The sequence below is a fragment of the Mus caroli genome, unplaced genomic scaffold, assembly GCF_978045245.1.
Source record: "Mus caroli unplaced genomic scaffold, Mus_caroli_1 scaffold_19, whole genome shotgun sequence".
Taxonomy (NCBI): domain Eukaryota; kingdom Metazoa; phylum Chordata; class Mammalia; order Rodentia; family Muridae; genus Mus; species Mus caroli.
Window position 1 is genome coordinate 29,422,818 of NW_028227274.1, and position 18,635 is coordinate 29,441,452.

An 18,635-nucleotide genomic window follows, 5' to 3' on the forward strand; every position below is an offset into this window, starting at 1 on the left:
GAATTTGAGATCGCCTCAAAGGAGGAGGGAGGGAGGCTTCTGAGGGCCAACAGAGCCATGTGTTTCTCAAGTGGTCAGCCCACATAGCCTAAATAGACCATGCTGTATACACACACACACACACACACACACACAGAGAGAGAGAGAGAGAGAGAGAGAGAGAGAGAGAGAGAGAGAGAGAGAGAGAGAGAGAGAGGAGACCATGAATTTAAGGCAGAGTTGAGGGGACACAGAAGAAATTGGAAGAGGGAGAGGAGAAGGGTGGAAATGTTGTAAATACAGTATTCTTGAAGAAATGCAGGGGGTGGGGGAGGAAAAGAAAAAAGAAAAAGAAGATGCCTCGTGTGATGAGGTAGAGGTGGGATGGGAAGCGTGATTGACAAGGGCTGACTCCACCCCAGAAAGGGCAGATGGATACAAAAGGAGACATGTGGTTGTAGCAATCGACCCAACCTATCTTTTGTAAAGCTGTTACTGCAGGCTTCTCAGCAGCCCACAGAAATGTGAAAGCTGACCAAATGAAAATGGCATCACTCATGTCAAGCCTTTAGCAGTCACAGTGACAAAGCAGGAACACGGGGAGGGCTCTCATGCACGTGTGCCTATGATGGGTAGGCAGAAACAGGAAGATCCCTGGGGCTTGTTGGCCAGCCAGGCTAGCCAGTCAGTGAGCTTCAGATTCAGTGAGAGACCCCCTATGAGAAATCAAGGTGGAGGCTGAAGGGATGGCTCAGCAGTTAGGAGCACCGGCTGCTTCAGGACCAGAGCTTGGTTCCCAGCACACGTTTGTTGGCTCACAACACCAAGCCCACTTGGTGAAGTTCCAAGTCAGTGTCTCAAACCAAAGGCAGAATGCACCCAAGGTTAACTTCTGACCTTCACATGCGTATACATACATGTGCATGTGTACATACATCTGCACACACATGATCACGTACCCATAAGATAAGTAAAATAACAACACAGAGATGAGGGAAGAAAAAAAAGATTATCTGTTCAGCAGCTACTGGACCTGGGGCCAAGGTAACAGATGCCTGGACCACCTCGACCAGGGACTAAAGCTCAGGGTGGGGGAACCTGACTCAACTCTTCTGAGGGGAAGTCTGGCCCACAGCCTGTCATTAGGTGAGCTCACTACAGAGTCTCTCCCTGTAGTCAGTAAGACAGGGACAGCAAGGTACTGACCGGTGCAAGGCATCCAGCTTGACACCCCCCACCCAACCCCCTTGCCCAATTCTGGGTCCTCTCTTCTCTTCTCAAACTATCCAGTCAGCATCTGAGTCTGAATGCTTGCTCTGTCTGCTCCTGCTTCTTCTTTGTCTCCTCGAGGGCTCCTATTGCAGTCTTAACCACATGTGGCCCAGAAACAACTTCTCAGAAACACACAGGCATTTCTCAAACTGGTTTGATCTTGGAACCCTATTTTTTGTTTGTTTGGGTTTGCTTTTTGTTTTGGTTTGGTTTGGTTTTTGGTTTTCTGAGACAAGGTTTCTCTATGGTTGTCATGGAACTCTCTCTGTAGACCAGGCTGGCCTTGAACTCATAGAGGCCTGCCCACCTCTGCTCCATGAGTGCTGGGATTAAAAGGATGCTATTACTGCCCCACTTGGAACCCTATCTTTAAAGGAATACTGTTGGGTTTTCCCATTCAGTGTGTGTATTTGTGTGTGTGTGCGCACGCGCACGCCTGCACCCGTGCCCTCATGAAGGCCTGAAATCAACCTCAGCTGTCATTCTTCATCCACCTTGTGTTTTTGAAACAGGGTATCTCACTGGGTTCTGAGGCTCGCCAGTTAGGCTGGGCTGGCCGGCCATTGAGCCCCAGAGATCTACCTGCCTCTGCTTCTCCTGTGCTAGAATTACAACAGCCACCATGCCTGGTTTTTACATGGGTGCTGGGGACTGAATTTAGGTCCACATGGTTATATGGTAAGCATTTTCCCAATTAAGCTACCTCTACAGCCTCTCCCTTCATGCTACCTGGGGATCACACACTCCTGTTCAGCCCAGCCTTGTTTGAAGTTTATGACTTGTGCCACGGCTACACGTGGCTACCCATGGCCACCATGTGTGGGGAGGACCACTCATGTCCAAGTCCTCAGGATCACAGCTTACCTTCCAGGATGGGGTTGGCCTCCAGGACCTGTTGCTCAATCCACGAATGCTGGCCACTGACCGTGGCGAGGAACTGAAGGATAAGCTTGGTGGTCTCAGTCTTCCCGGCCCCAGACTCGCCACTGCAGGAGAGTTCAGGGAAATGAGGCCTCAGACAGAGACTTACCACTATCTAGAGCTTCTCCACTCTCTATAAAATGACCTCTGTGCTCCCAACTCCCACCCACTGTGTACCCTGGGCCATGCTAACATGAATACACTTTCCCATGAAGAAATTCCACAATGCCTTTGCCCTGAAGTCCCCTGAGCATCTCGGACTATCTATCTATGATACAGGCATGTCTGCATGTGTTCCAGAATAACTATAATGTAGCTCAATACATTTGGAGAAGACAATGTCAAAATGTTGAGCATCCCTGGTAGAAATTATTGCATTGTCTTTTCTTTCCTGCTAGGCTGAAAGACTCTTGGCACAGTATGATCTGGGTTATCCCTGGGCTACCTGTCAGAACAGGAAAGGTGACTCAGTGTCTTTCTGATGAAAGTGTGGCTCCTGGGCCAGTGTTATCTGTATCTGGACAGAACTCTAGCATCCCAGGTTCCCTTAGCTTCACCCAATCAGAATCTGTGTATAACCTGGAATGTTTAGAGTCACCAAAGAGGTAAGCCTCTGGATATGTCTGTAAGATTATCTAGATTGGGTTACTTGAAGTGGGAAGGCACACCCTAAATATGGTTGGCACATTTCCACAGACTGGGGTCCTGGACAGAATAAAAAGGTACAGTCAAGCTTAGCACGAGCCTTCATCTCTCAGCTTCCCGACTGAGCTGCAGTGTGAGCGGCTGCTGCATACCCTGCCTCTGTGTCATCCCCACTGTGAAGATCCTGCCAGTCCTTTCCTTGTTTACTGCTCTGTTGGCTACTTGCTTACTGTCCTGGAGAGCCAGCTGCTACGTGGCTTCAATGTTCACTCCAAGGTCAAGTTGAGCTGGGCATACTGCACCTAATTCTTAAAGCACCTTTAATTCTTGCTCTCGGGAGGCAGAGAGGGTGATCTCCAAGAGTTTAAGTCCAGCCTGTTCTACATAGCAGGTTCCAAACCAGTCAGAGCTGTGAGAGACATAGCTCTCAAAAACATAGTAATGAAACCAAAATAAACAATACCAAAATTGCACACACACAGACACACACAGACACACAGACACAGACACACACACACACACACACACACACACACAAAAGACTGGCTGAACAGTGTTGGCCTACACCTTTAATTCAGGAGGTTGAGGAAGGCAGACCTCTGAGTTTGGAGCCAACCTGGTCTACAGGGTAAGTTTCAGGACAGTCAAGGCTACATAAAGAAACCATATCTTGAAAACCAAGGAGGAGGAGGAAGAGGAGGAAAGAGAAGGAAAAGAAGGAGACGGAGGAGAAGGAGAAGGAGAAGGAGGAGGAGGAGGAGGAGGAGGAGGAGGAGGAGGAGGAGGAGAAGGAGAAGGAGAAGGAGAAGGAGAAGGAGAAGGAGAAGGAGAAGGAGAAGGAGAAGAAGAAGAAGAAGAAGAAGAAGAAGAAGAAGAAGAAGAAGAAGAAGAAGAAGAAGAAGAAGAAGAAGAAGAAGAAGAAGAAGAAAGGAGGAGCAGGAAGAAAGGAGGAGGAAAAGGGAAAAAGAAGGAGGAGGAAGGAGAAAGGAGGAGGGGGGAGAGGAGGAGGAGGAGGACAGAGGGTCACTATATTGCTTAAGCTAATCTCGAGCTCATGACCTCAAGAGATCCTTCTACCTCACCCTCCCGAGTAGCTGGTCGTAGAGGCACGCGCCTCAGTGCAGTGAGCTCATACCCAGAGCTGAAGCACTTGCTTGACTGTGGTTCTGTGGTTTGTGGCCCAGCACTCTTAGGGCACATGTTTGTCCCCAGCTTTTGTGCCAACTCCCACTCTTGGAAGTGCATTTCCTTTCTATAAAAAACAATCTCTATTTCTAGTTCTGACCTGGGACCCAACAGCCTAGAAACTTCATCAGGTGTACATGGGGCTTAGATCCGCACCTGTAACATCACTGGGTTCGAACCACGACCTCTCCAATTGGAGGTTCCGTAACACTAAGGTAAGAGCCCAGTTCAGAGGCTGACTGAAGGCATGAAATGTCACTTATGCTAGGATGCCATTCAGGTGCCCCTGTTTGGAGAGGCAGCATCCCTTGCCTGTTATTTGTCTCTTCCCTGTTCTACATCCCTTATGTTCTTAGCACCTGCTTGCCAGTCTACTGTTCTGTGACATGAGCCTGGGGGCAGAAGTTGGAGTCTCTTTCACCTGTTGCTGTTTCCTGTGTTAGGACAAGGAGGGACGATAAGATCTTTTATTATTATTATTATTACTTATTTTTATTTTTGAGACAGTATTTCATGTACCACAGGCCAGCCTAAATTTTGCTATCTATCCAAGGATGAACTTGAATTTCTGCTCTTCCTGTCCCCACCTTCTGAGTGCTAGGATTACGGGTGTGCACAACTGCACCTGGCTCATGTGGTGCTGCAGATAGAACCCATTGCTAGGCAAGCACACTAGCAACTCAGCTACAGCTCTAATGGGTATAGAAAGAGCTTGAATGAATGAATGAATGAATGAATGAATGAACTCATGCATAAGTGAATGACGATTACAACTCCAAATTAGGGACTCAGGAACCAAGTCCTTGCTCCTCCTTTTTTTTTCCTCAGCAGGAAGAAGGTCTGTGTACAAGGTGGCCAGGATCAGGCAGGCAGGGAAGCAGAGCCATGCTTGGGGTTAGAGAGCACTTGTTCCTCCTAGCCCTTACAGACCTCAGGGGATGGAGGATGTGTCTTCAAGAAACATGTCGTCAGGGTATGGAGGACATGTTCTTGAGGTGTGAGGGACATGTCATTGGGAGCAGGGCAGTAGGAGCAGTTCTGAGCAAACATGTCTGCTAAGAACTCTGGTTAGGAAGAGAGCCTGTGAGAACCTTAGGGAGAGGAGTGATTCTTTCTCTCTGGGATCCTTTGCGGCTTAAAGACAGTAGTTGACCATCTGCCCCAGAAATGAGGTCTGAGCCTCACCTGATGATACAGCACTGGTCCCTCTTGTTCTTCTTCATGTTGAAGTAGCAGCTGTTGGCAATGGCGAAGATGTGGGGAGGCAGCTCGCCCATATGGCGGCTGTAGTAGATTTGTACCTGCTCCAGGGTGTACAGGGGCAGCATCTGGAATGGGTTCACAGCCACCAGGATGGAGCCTGTGTAGGTCTGGGAATGAGAGCAGGTAATTAGCACCCGCCAGTCCTGGGACAGAGCTGCTGGGCTGGACCTCAGCCTTGGCTGCAACACCTCTAGAGCTGTTCTCGGCTGCCCAGCTCCTTCCTCTGAGAAGATGGAGCATCCTCTAGGACCACGAGTTTCTGGGGGCTTGTTCCCAGTAATAGTAAATGTGTAGTACCCTACCTAGTTTTAGAAAGACCTCAGTAAAAATGGGTTGGATAAATACATGGGCTGCCCAGCACAGAGAGGGATGAGCAGACTCAGTGGGTGCTTGCAGAAGGGTCAGCACTTATTGACTATCTACTGTGTGCCTGGCACTGTGCTAGCTCTCTGCACTAGCTGCCCAGCTCCTAGAATATGATATCCCAGCTTTGCTTTAAAAACAGACATACCAAAAAATTGAACAAACAAAAAACCAGTCTCATGTAGCCCAGTCTAGTCTCAAACTCATGTAGCTGGGAATGACCTTAAATTTCTAATGCTCCTGACACTATGTCCCTAGTGCTGAGATTAGAGGTGACCATGACTGTGCCCAGTTTATATGGTTGGGAATCTAACCCAGGGCACCCTGCACTCTAGGCAAGCACCAACTGGGCTACATCTCCAGGCTTGCTTCTGTTTCTTTGGTGTTAGAGGATGAGAAAGCCCGAGCAACTGGACCACCTCACTGAGTGACGATAAGGGGAGTAGTGCCAAGCCCCAGATCTCTCCGCTTCCCGAGGACATAGCACCAGTAAACTCACATAGATCTTGTGCTGCTGGTATCGGATCAGGAGGTTGTGCACCACACCCGCCTCATTCAGGTCCCCTAGGCGGATCATGTCGTCCACTCCTTGGGCTGAGTTGGGGTGCATAGGCCTGAGGGTGCTGAGGTCTTCTGCACAGACCCAGTGTTCCTGGAACGACAGTCACCAACTCTCCACATAGGCCTGCCCTCTCCACCCTCCTGTTCGACATTCTCAGGTCTAAGATGTGCCACTGGCCAGGCTTGCTCTTGGTCTGCGTCACAGGATACCTGTGACGAAGTTAGATCCACCTATGGCTTTAGTCGGCATCTGTCTAAGGGACTGGGGTCTGTGTGGAGCTGGGGCTGGGCTAAGCTTCAGAAGAACATGTGAGAACTAGCAGCGGGGAGTTTGCAGACAGAGACCTTGACAGTCCTTGGAGCAGAATGGTGCAAGTAATAGCAGTTTTAAAATTCCACAGCACTGTTCAAGTAGAAGGAACGCTGCTGCTGCTGCTGCTGCTGCTGCTGCTGCTGTTGCTATTGTTATTGGGATCTTTTTGAGACAGGGTTTCTCTACCTAGCCTTGGCTCCTCTGGAACTCACACTGTAGACCAGGCTGGCTTCAGACTCATAGAGATCCACCTGCTTCTGTCTTCCAAGTACTGGAATTAAAGGCTTGCACCACCACCACTTGGCTATTGTTACTATTTGACTGACTTCAAATCTTTGGTGGTCTAAGTCACAATCAGAACCTTCACTTTGTACATCATTATCCACAAATGACTCTCCCTAGGACCCCTGGAGGACAGGGAGGTTGGCCTGAAGAGGAGTTAGTGGCCAGCTGGATGCTTACCCCCCCCCCACTGTCCTTGGCTGTCCCTGTCTTATACTTAGATGGATTAGCTTCTAACCTAACTGCTCTGAGCTGTCCACTTTTAACCTGGACACTTTTTGTCCTTTCTGCCTCCCCCTCCACACACCTTTCTCACCAAGCTGTCCTCCTGCCTCCATCCCTCTGCAGGTCAGATTTTGGTCTTCTACCCTCCCTGCCCCATCCCATTGCCTCACTTCCTCCTCCTCCCTCAACAGTCCTCAACTGTTATTCTCAAAACATCAAGACAAACGAATCCTTTTATCAAGGCAGGACTCCGTTGTGCTCTGTCCTGCCCAGGGATAAATGGATTTCCTCGATGGAATTGGTGAGCAAGTGCCTGAGCCCCATAGGGAGGGACTTGGAGAGGAACCCCAATACCAACCTTGCCCTCGTCATCCTCAATCAAGGTCTTCCCCAGTTTTGTTTCTTTGACAATGCCCCCAATGGCCACACCAGTCTTGCTGCTGGAGGGAGGGTCCAGCCACACATGGTCACCCTAGAGAGCAGGGAAGAGACAAGATCTGTGTCTTCCTCTTCTTTCCCTTTCCCACTAGAGACTTACCTGTCTTGGGGCTGTCACCTGCAGCCTCAAGCTCTCAGGTCTTTGTCCTCTCCTTCATCTGTCCTCCCACGACCCATCACGGCCAATCAAGCTTCCCTGTGATTATTCTGTCTAGACAAATGAGCTTAGCAGGGCCAGGGCTCGAACTTCCCCATCGCGACTCTTACTAAGGGAGGGGGGGAATCAAAGGAAATAACTAACATCCAGATGTTGTCTCCATCATGGAAGGCAGTGAGGGGAGAAGCTAAGAACTGACTGCTTCTCACACTTGAAAATGGAGTGCTAGGGGAGATGACTTCAACCCCTGGCACCCACTTTTTAAAAAAAAAATTCTGGGCATGATGGTGTATGCTTGTAATCTTGGTGCTAGGGAAGTAGAAACAGGAGGGTATATAGGGGACATCCTATTGGTTGGGATAATGTGGTTTTTGGCTAGCCTACCCTATCACCTGGATCCCATCACCACCATTGATCACCACATAAACCTCCTTATGATTTAAGAAAACTCAGTGCAACAGAAGTGATAGTAAAAGGGCCAACATAGGAAGGTGCTGTGTATGCATGTCTCTCTGTGCTCAGGACAAGGGTGTGTGTGTGTGTGTATGTGTGTGTGTGTGTGTGTGTATGTGTGTGTGTGTGTGAGAGAGAGAGAGAGAGAGAGAGAGAGAGAGAGAGAGAGAGAGAGAGAGAGAAAGAGAGATTTGACTGAAGCTCACCAGGTATGCTAGGGTAGCTGGTCAGAGAGCCCTAGTATCCGTTTCTTGCAAGGCAAGCACTTTATCAACTGAACTGTCCATCTTTCAAGACCTTCCCTATTCAACTTTAACAAATAAAATGAAACTGTTGCTACCTGAGCATAAGATGTTAAGGGGTAGTTTCCTGAGTTCAGCCATCTCAGGGACGCATTTCATTCTGCTGAATGGATCAAAACTGAGGTCATGTCCCCGGGTTCCAGAACCCAACTCCTACCCCGCGGCTTCAGATGGTTCATGTTTGTCTGTTAACCGGGAAAGGATGTGAAGGGGGAAGACGCTGTTATCCCGTTATCTAAACCAAGGCACACAAGTCATGAATGTGCTGCTTGTCTTGAATGAATTAACTAAGTGCAGCTTTCCCACTCCCTTGTCCCTTTATCACCCCAAATCCCAGGTCAGAGTCCAGGACTGGATCGAGCTACAAAAGCTGACTCAAGTATCACAAAACCACATGACCTGGGTAAGACCAGGTCACCAATGATAACTTCCTTTCTTAACCCCTTGTGTCAAAATATGATTGATCAATGCAACAGCCCACCCTAGTCCCCCTTGCTCTGTGTTCTAATTCTTTAAAAATATTGTACAATTTCCCCTCCAAGTCACAGTTCAGATCCCAAACTGACTGCCTTCCTGTGCGCACAGAAATTAAAGTGTTCGTTCATTTTAAGCTTCTGCTTAAAATGGCTTTCACCTGGAGCCCAACAAAAACAATGGGAATAACACACTACACGGCTGAGAGTCGGTGTGAGTGGCTGCACCAGGCAGCAGAAACTGCATGTTCAATCCAAAGCACGAAGAATAAAGGTCCAGGACGGATAATAACCATCTTGCAGAGAAACCTACATTAACCAGAGATGAAAGAGAAACAGGGCATGCCCAAGGTATCAGCCAATGGGAACTGAAAGAACAAAGAAGCAGAGTGTGTGGTCTGTAAGGAGAGGAATGATTGGTTGGGCCCTCGGCCACCCCTCCCTAAGGAATAAATGAGTAGCACCACAGGCAGCTTGCTCAGGAGTCCGTAGGTGAGCAGACAGCAGCAGATGGATCGCAGTTACACTACTCCTGGGTGTCAGGTCCAAAGGAACCCCCAATTCTACAAACTCCAAAAGGCAGTCCAAAGACCCAGAAATGACCTGGACTATAGGAGTATTTCTGGGTTAGATTAAAGCCAGCACATGTCAGGAACTTGTGAAACCAGTTCCTATCTGTCAAAAAGAGTCATTTTCCTTACTTCTGGCACAAAGGGCACATGGCTCCATTGGCATATACCTATCGTGGCGTATCAAAGCACAAAGGCCACCAGGCTCCCTCACCGTCACAAGTACCTATTGCACGCTTCAGAGTCCACAATAGCATCTTAGCCTTGTTCCTGAATTCTCTCCATTCTCATTCTCTGTCTCTGTGTGTCTCTGTGTGTCTCTCTCTCTTTCTCTCTGTCTCTCTGTCTCTGTCTCTCTGTCTCTCTGTCTCTCTGTCTCTCTCATTATTATCCTCTCCTGTCCTATTATAGGATAATAATGATAGCTCTAGCAATGCTCAGTTTACTTTTTTCTCTCTCTACTCTGGACTCCTCCGGGTGCCTCCAGTTGTTCTCTCTCTCATATCTACAATAAAAGTCTTAACCATACCATATCAGCAGTTTCTTCACTTTGTCCCTTCACGTGCACTGGACACACCCAAAGGACACTGTGTCCTGCCACGGAGATGCTTGCATATGCATGTTCCTCATTGCTCTATGTACAATAGCTAGGAAATGGAATCAGCCTGGATTAAAATGTCTGTGGTTGTGTTGTTTTGTTTGTTGTTTTTCTGTCAGCAGACAAGGGCTCCTGGCCTTCCCTTTCCCCTTTGCACCAATTAGCCAGCTGACTGAGACTGTGAAGTTAGTTCCCACCAACGGGGCAAGCTGCAGTCACCATCTAGGTTAGGAATAAAAGGTAGCAGCCAAGGGACGTGGTGGCACATGCCTTTAATTCCAGCACTCAGGAGGCAGAGGCCGGCAGATTTATGAGTTCGAGGCCAGCCTGGTCTATAAAGTGAGTTCCAGGGCAGCCAGGGCTATACAGAGAAACTCTGTCTTGAAAAACCAAAAATAACAAAACAAACAAACAAACAAACCAACAAACCCGGACTTACCATAGGACAATTTTGTCAGAGACAGACAAAGCACTCAAGACAGGAATATAAAACAAACAAACAAACAAAACCTCCATTAGTGGAGGTGAGATTCTGATTGGCTATCAGGGTTTGAGAAACCTCTACTGCATGAGGCTGAGATGTCCATAGTTTAACTCCCACAAAGCCAGAATGGGACACAATTAGGTAGAGAAATCTAAGGAAGCATCAACCCCTCCATCCCCAAGACAGAAGGTGACCAACTCCCAACCTCTGTGGCCAACTCAGAGCTCCCTACCCCATTCAGTATTCACAGATCCACCTGATTCAGACCACACCACACTCACGTGGGCCAGAAACACACACACACACACCATTTCTCTTCCAAGTTTCTGTGCCTTGAGCAACTGTGTCATGTGTGAGATTTGGGGCAAATCTCTTCATTTCTTCTGCTTCTTCTATGAGTTCCTTTTCCCAACAACAGCTTGTCCCTGGAATCTCCAGGAAGGTCAAAACGTGATCTAGACGGCACCACTCAGAGTTTGCAGCTACAAAGCAGTGAAGTCCTACACTGAGGGCACATGAGCTGTCTCCTTCTCTATCCATGCTGATTTAATTGGTGACTTTTTCTTTTTTAAAGGGGTAATGGTCTACATTCAATCTGTGATATGTATGGTGGGTCCTAAGAGTCTTGTGCTCTGATAGGGGTATGTGGTCATTTTATCATTGAGCCGAGTTCACCATAAACAAAAAAGCAAACATGTCACTTTGTCACCATACTGACTGGTGGCCTCATCAAGATGGGGACAGCCATGTGATTTGGCTACTGTCTTAGTTAGTGACATCATTAAGATGCTGACCACCATGTGGCTTTACTGCCATCTTGATTAATGTATCACACGAAATGAACCAAAATGGTGGCATCCATTAAACTTCTTGGTACCATTGGGCCCTCAGGGGACCACTTTACCCCTAGAATTTCCTGTACCATGGGCATTCCGTGACATATCACAATCTTCTCTTCCCTTCCGTTTGGGTTTCACCTTCCTGATATCTGTTGGAATCAAAGAAATAGGAGACCCAAAGGAGACTCCAACCACAAGCTGTGTCACCGAGTGATAAGATCAATCAATGTATTTTCATATCAGGCTAAAGAGAAAATAGCAGACCTTTGTGGTGGGGCTTTTGTTATTGTTGATGATGTCTGTTTTAATTGTGACACATTATTTTACACCTATACTTACTGGTTTCTAGAAAGGACTTAGGAGTTCTCCCAGCCACGTGCCATCAACACTAGCCAGCATCAGAGGCAGCTGACACTGAGATGTCATGACTTGGAAATCTTGTGAATGTGCAGAGCAGTTTAAGACAAACTTAGGAAGGCCCAGGCCTAGCCATATTGTAAAGAAGAGACTGACAGGTGTCCGACAAGCTGCTGCTAGGTGGGCAGCTACCTTAGCTGGATTCAAGAAGTCAGCTTGCCTGGGGCGGGGGCGGGGCGGGGCGGGGGTGGGGGCGGGGCAAGGAGGGGCGGCATTCAGGAGATGCTGCTCTCTTCATGCCTGCTCTCTCTGCCTGGTATCTCCTGGTATCTCCAAGCCTGCTTTCCTCTAACCAACGTAGAGTATTCTCCTCCTCACAAGACTCCTCTGCCCTGTGTTTTCTGCCGACTTGTTTCTACTCCACTGATGCCTGAATGCGCTGGCTTTTTGATTTACCCTCCAGTTCGGGATACAGACGATCAGACGTCCAGTTCGAGATCAGACGATGGGGGTAAAACAGGGCAATGCCATCCCTCTCTAAGGTCTTTTAACTCTCCAGAGTCTCTGTGTGACAGTTCCCTTAGCTGCACTCCTCCGGATGCTATACTCACCAGTCTGCCCTGTCTGCTGTGTCTCTCTATCAGCCACTTGCACTCACCCAAAACCGAAAGCATGGTTTTGGCGGATCACTCTGTGTACCATAAGGAGTGTCCTGTGTTTTTATAAGGTTTGCCTGGGAACTTAGAAAGCCACATAGTTTAACAGTGTGTATACTTGTGATATTAATTTATCACATTACCCTATGTGTATAGTTTGGATTAAGCTTTCTTTTACTAAGGTAGTATTGCACAAGGCTGTTCTCTAAGTGAGACAATCGCCACCTTTCTATGTCCTGTGAGGGACTGAGCTACACACTGTATACTTGATCTGAACCTCACACTACCTGAGAATGAGCATATGCCTCCACTTTTATCTCCTCTGAATCACTCTCCGGCTCTGGCATTTTCTCAGTGTTTGTTGAACCAAACAATTAACAAAATCACACTCCATTTCCCACATGAGTTATCCTTCCCACCCTGTTATCCCCAGGCAAGCTCTGTGCACCTGCCACATAAGACAGCAAATGGGAGCGCCCCATTCCTACCCCGAGTGTGCAAAGGTGCATGTTAGAGGAAGTGGGATGTGAATGGATGTGAATGGATATGTGCATGCATGTGTGTGGCACATGCGTGTGGAGGCCAGAGGACAATCTCTGCTGTTATTCAGGCGCTGCCCACAGTGGTTTTTTTTTTTTTTTTTTTGAGCTAAGATTTCTCCATACTGTCTGACTCAACTATGCTGACTGACAGCTGAACTTCAGAGCTAGGATTACAAGCCAATACCGATGATCATTTCTGGCAATTTTTGTTTTTCATTTTGTTTTAAGGTGGGCTCTCAGGTATCACACACTCAGGGACTTATTAGATATTCAAGGCAAACACTTCACTGATGGAGCCATCTCCCCATCCCAAGAACCACACCCTCCTTTTTTAAAGTCCCTGAGTATAAGTGGGGAATTTCTGTACACGTGGCCACTTTGCAGAGGCCAGTGTTAGCCACACTTGCTTTATTCCAATAGTAGAACCTTTCCTAGTCCTCAATCACCACCCCTGTCTCTGCAATTGGCCTTCTGGGGTCTCTTTGACTCTCTTTTTTCCTGACTCAACCTTAGGAAATGTCCACAGTAAGCACTGCTCTTACCAGCCGGAACACGGACATCCCAGGTCAGCAGTTCCTTCAGCCTGTAGGAGGAAAAGCAAAAGGTCAGCCCCATCGCTATTAGTCTGGAGCCCTAAAAGACAGGTGCCATGTGGACTGTCAGCCTGTCCTCAAGTATTTTGATTGGGGTTTGCCTCTAGGAACAGCTCTGACTAGCTGGAGGACTGAGCCACATTCCTGGTCTGTAAGCAAGAAGGCGTTTCTTGTCTTCTTCGTCTATTTCCCCTTTAGACATCGCTTGGCCCTTCGCTCTGGGCTCCGTTCAGGGAGTAGGGATGTGCCCTGTCATCCAGAAGCCCAAGTTTTGAAGGGGGGGAGTATTCTTGTGTTGCACATGCATGTTATATGTGCATGCATGTGGAAGACAGAGATCAACTCCAGATGTTGTTCCTCAGGAGCCACCACATTGTTCTCTCTCTCTCTCTCTCTCTCTCTCTCTCTCTCTCTCTCTCTCTCTCTCTCTCTCTCTCTCTCTCCCTCTCTCTCCCTCCCTCTTTCTCTCTCTCCCCCTCTCTCCCTCTCCCACTCTCTCCCTCCCTCTTTCTCTCTCTCTCTCCCTTCCTCTCTCTCCCTCTCTCTCTCCCCCCTCTCTCCCTCTCTCTCTCTTTCTCTCTTTCATATACGTGTGGAATGTGTGTATGATAGAGGGCCCACATGTGTCCATTCTCAACCTTCCTAATGTTGTGACTCTTTAATATAGTTCCTCATGCTGTGGTGACCTTCACTTATAAAATTATCTTCATTGCTACTTCATAACTGTGACTTTGCTAGTGTTACGAATTGTAGCCGTGTTTTCTGATGGTCTTAGGTAACCCCTGTGAAGGGGTCATTCACTTCCAAAAGGGTCTCCACCCACAGGTTGAGAACTGCTGATTTAGCGACCAGCACTGATGCTAGGTGTTTTCCCTCAATCCTCTCCACTTTATATGTTGAGTCAATGTCTCTTCCTGAACCCAGAGTGCACTGATTCAACTATTATAGTTAGCCCGTTTTCCGTGGGGATCCCTGTGTCCATCAAGACTGGGATTATAGGTGGGCAGCCACACACTAAAGGTATTTACATGGGTGCTTACACCCAAACCCCAGTTGACATATTTATATAAGAACCACTTTGCCCAATTCACTGTTTCTTCAGTACCCAGCTTGTTTTTTGAGAAAGGGTCTCTCACTGGGACTTGGAGCTCAGCAAGTAGATGAGGTTGTCTGAGCAGTGAGTGCTAGGGACTCCCCTGTCTCTGCCTTCCAGTTCTGAATTACAAGCTTGTGCCACCATGCCCACATAATCCAGACTTTTAACTGGTCCCATATCCATACCGACCAGTCATCATCGTGTGTCTTAAGAGGAGCTCTGCTAAGATGGGTTGTTTACTTGCGGTAGTTTGGAGAAGAATGGCCCCTATGGCTCATATATTTAAATGTTTAACCACCAGGAAGTGGGATTAGAAGGATTAGGAGGTGTGGCTTTTTGGGAGTAGGCGTGGTATTGTTGGAGGAAGTGTGTCACTTGATGTGGGCTTTGAGGTTTCAAAAGCGAAGGCTAGGCCCAGCTCTCTCTGTCTCTGCTAATAGATTAGGATATATCTCTCAACTACTTTTCCAGTACCATGCCTGTCTGTTGCCATGCTCTCTGCCATGATGATAATAGACTAAGCCTCTGAAAATGTAAGCAAGCCCTCCTCCCAATTAAATTCTTCCTCTTATGAGAGTTGCTGTGCTCATGGTGTCTCTTCACATCAATAGAACACTGACTAAGATGGTATTTTATCTAAACCTTTTAATCAGAATCTCATTATATAGCTGAGTTGGGTCTTGAACTAGCATTCCTCCAGTCCTTCCATTGCTGGGATTATAGGAGTAAAATATGAGGCCCGGCCCCTTGATTTTTACTTGGTGTCCAAAAAGGGAAAGCCACTTCGTTAATGAACGGCATAGTTAGGAATTAAGCCCAGAACAACCACATTCCAAATCTGCCAAACCAGCTTCTGGCTGATCCCAAGTGCTATGGGGCATTCAGATAAAAGAAAAGCCAGGTCCCCAGTCTTCCCCCTCATGGGGATGCCCTTCCTGTGTTATTGAGTGCTGCTGTCTTTCCTTTTCTGATACATTAGCGGTGTGAGAGAGGTGCTGAACCTGTGGAGTTCATTTCTCCTTTGCCTGCCTCTAGCACAGGCCTGCAGAAGGGACACAGTCAATAGTTCTCTACTGAAAGAGCATATGAAACATCTGGAGATGGTGTTGCTGCAATAATGGTCTATATGGTTGGGTGAGGATACCCAATTGCCGGGCATCTCTGAGAATGGATGACATCAATCATTCTACAGGGAGAACATGGAAGCTGGGGAATGCTGAGACTTTCCCAAATCTTGGCATGTGTGTGTTCACGTATGTGTGGGTACACATGTATATGTGTGCAGATGTGTAGAAAAGGTGTTCTTTAGTCATTTCCTCCAAAATAAAACAGTTAAACTTAGAGGGAAGCTCATTAAGATGTAAGATGTTCTAAATGAAGATGAAACCTCTCATCTTCCATCCTGCAGGGAAGATTGCTAAAACAGGAGGCCATTCACTCATGGCTTCATGAGGCCATTACAACTCACCAGATTCACTAGATGTCACAAGCTTATGTCACAGTAAGAACTACCAAGCAATACTTTCTGAAAAATTGAAATGACTAGAGCAGGCTCAGACCAACTGAACCACCCAGGTAAGGCAGAGTCCAGCCAAGCTGCCTGCAAGATTCCAGACCTTGGGGTTTGGAGAGATGGCTTGGTGGCTAAGGGGCTTGGAGAGATGGTTTGGTGGTTAAGGGGCTTGGAGAGATGGTTCTGTGGTTAAGGGGCTTGGAGAGATGGCTTGGTGGTTAAGGGGCTTGGAGAGATTGTTCTGTGGTTAAGGGGTTTGAAGAGATGGTTCTGTGGTTAAGGGGCTTGGAGAGATGGTTCGGTGGTTAAGGGCCTTGGAGAGATGGTTCTGTGGTTAAGGGGCTTGGAGAGATGGCTTGGTGGTTAAGGGGCTTGGAGAGATGGTTCGGTGGTTAAGGGGCTTGGAGAGATGGCTTGGTGGTTAAGAGCATGGGCTGCTTTTCAAACGGACCTGGATTCAATTCCCTGAGTCCACATGGTGGCTCAGAACTATGGTTCCAGTCCTAGGGGCTCTGACATCCTCTTCTAGCCTCTGGGAGCACTCTCTGCACATGGTACACAGACGTACACTCAAGAAAACACTAATATACATAAAATAAAACAGACAGGCAGGCAGACAGGAGCTCAGACCAACTGAGCTGCCAGGAAAAGACACTCTCCCACTTGTCAAGCTGCCCACAGACTGTGCAGTGTGGCCCAGGGTTCCTCCTTTGTGAGCTGTCACTTACACTGGGATGGGTTTTGACCATGCAATTGCCTGAGCTATTAATCAACCCCAATAAAACTCATTGGTTCAGCAACTTGCCCTTCAGTGGCATCATTAGTTTGGCCTGTTATAGGCTCTCTATCTGGGGGTGATTAAATGTTTCTTCACACCTTCCCAGTAATCATGTCTCACAAAGGAGACCAGAGGACAATCTCAGAGGTTCCTCAGGCACCATCCGTCTTGGGTTTCTTTTGAGATACACAGTCTCTCATTGGCCTGGAACAATTTGGCAAGTGGGTTGCCCTGGCTGTCAAGGCAGCCCCAGGGGTCTGCTTATTTCTGCCTTCCCAGCACTTACAAGCGTGTGTCACTATGTCCAGATTTGTAACGTGGGTTTGGGTGGGAAAATGTGGTTCATGTTACAAGCTCTTTATCAGCTGAGATACCTTGCTTGCCACAGATTTTCCAACTGGTAAGCAAGGAGAATCTTTTCCCTACCTCTAAAATCTGCCTCTTGTCTCTAGACCTTCTGCTCTGAGGAAGTCCTGTCTCTATACCCTCTGCTCTGAGGAACTGTGAACATCTGTCAAAATGCAGAGAAGACCTTCAGCAAGTCTCCATTCTTTAAAGGGAGACTGGTCCCTCTGTTCATCTCATGGAACCTGGAGAGGTATTGGAGAGAGAAAACATAGAGGACCCTGACACCAGTGACCTTGGTCAGTCCTTTCCAACCAACAGAACAAGAACTACCTTTCAGATCTCCTTCCTGCTATTTATTCTGTACATGTTGGTCTGTTGAATTACAAAGAAGAAATCCACAGGGGCTAGTGAGTTAAAAAGGACAAGGATGCTTACGGCCAAGCCTGATGACCTGAGTTCAATACTTAGTCCCCACGTTGTAGAATGAGGCAACTGACTTCCAAAAGCTATTCTCAGACCTTCACATGTGGCACTGTATGCTCCCTGTGAGGTACACTAAATAAACAAATATTTATAAAAATAGAAAGCAAGGTCTGGAGAGATGGTACAATGGTTAAGAACACTGACTGCTCTTCTAGAGGACTTGAGTTCAATTCCCAGCACTCCACATGGCAGCTTATAACTGTCTATGACTCCAGTTCCAAGGGATCCAATGCACTCTTTTGGCCACCTTGGGCACAAGACATACAGGTGCATACATTCAGGCAGAACACCCAAACACATAAAATGAAATAAAAATTGAGAGAGAGGGGGGGAAGGGGGAGGGGGAGGGAGAGGGAGCACGAGAGAGAGAGAGAGAGAGAGAGAGAGAGAGAGAGAGAGAGAGAGAGATCACCCTTAGAGTCCAGCTCTGCTACTCCTTGCTTTCCACTATTTCTCTGAATGCTGAGGTGACTTCCAAAGTGAAGGGACATCAGTGGTCCACATTAATCTTTCTGGACTCTCACTCTTAAATCAGAACTCTAGTTTTATCAGCTTCTGTAGTAGTTTAGAATAGCTCCCCAAGTCTTTGTCACACTTCTCTGGCTTGAGTCTAATTTAAATGTCTCTCATAAGTACCAATAAAAAGCTTGGTCCTCAGAGTGGTGGAATTGAGATGTTCTGTTGATCTTGAAGAGATGGGCCAGAGATCTTAGGTCATGGAGGGCAATGTGCCCCTGAGTGGGAGTATGTGAGCTCATCCCATCCATCTGGCTTTCCTTGCTTCTTGTCTTGAAATATGATGACTTGCTTTGACACTCACCCCTGCTGTGATATACTGCCTACACCAGAAGTGTAGCCTCCCGATCTTGAACTTGAATCTGCACAACCATGAGACAAAATTGCCCTTTTTGTATTTCATAAGTAATCTATGTCAAACATTTAATTGT

General features: G+C 47.5%; 1 protein-coding gene across 1 annotated transcript in view; it reads right to left on the reverse strand.

The window, feature by feature from the left end:
* Myo7b (myosin VIIB) overlaps nt 1–18,635 on the reverse strand; it is a 77,894-nt gene that overhangs the window by 48,532 nt on the left and 10,727 nt on the right. The window contains exons 2-6 of the mRNA XM_021150276.3: nt 13,420–13,460; nt 7,368–7,481; nt 6,128–6,280; nt 5,188–5,372; nt 2,116–2,237 (exon numbers count right to left, since the gene is read on the reverse strand). Coding sequence (XP_021005935.1) covers nt 2,116–2,237; nt 5,188–5,372; nt 6,128–6,280; nt 7,368–7,481; nt 13,420–13,437 — 592 coding nt within the window. The 5' untranslated portion in view covers nt 13,438–13,460. The remainder of the gene's footprint in view (nt 1–2,115; nt 2,238–5,187; nt 5,373–6,127; nt 6,281–7,367; nt 7,482–13,419; nt 13,461–18,635) is intronic.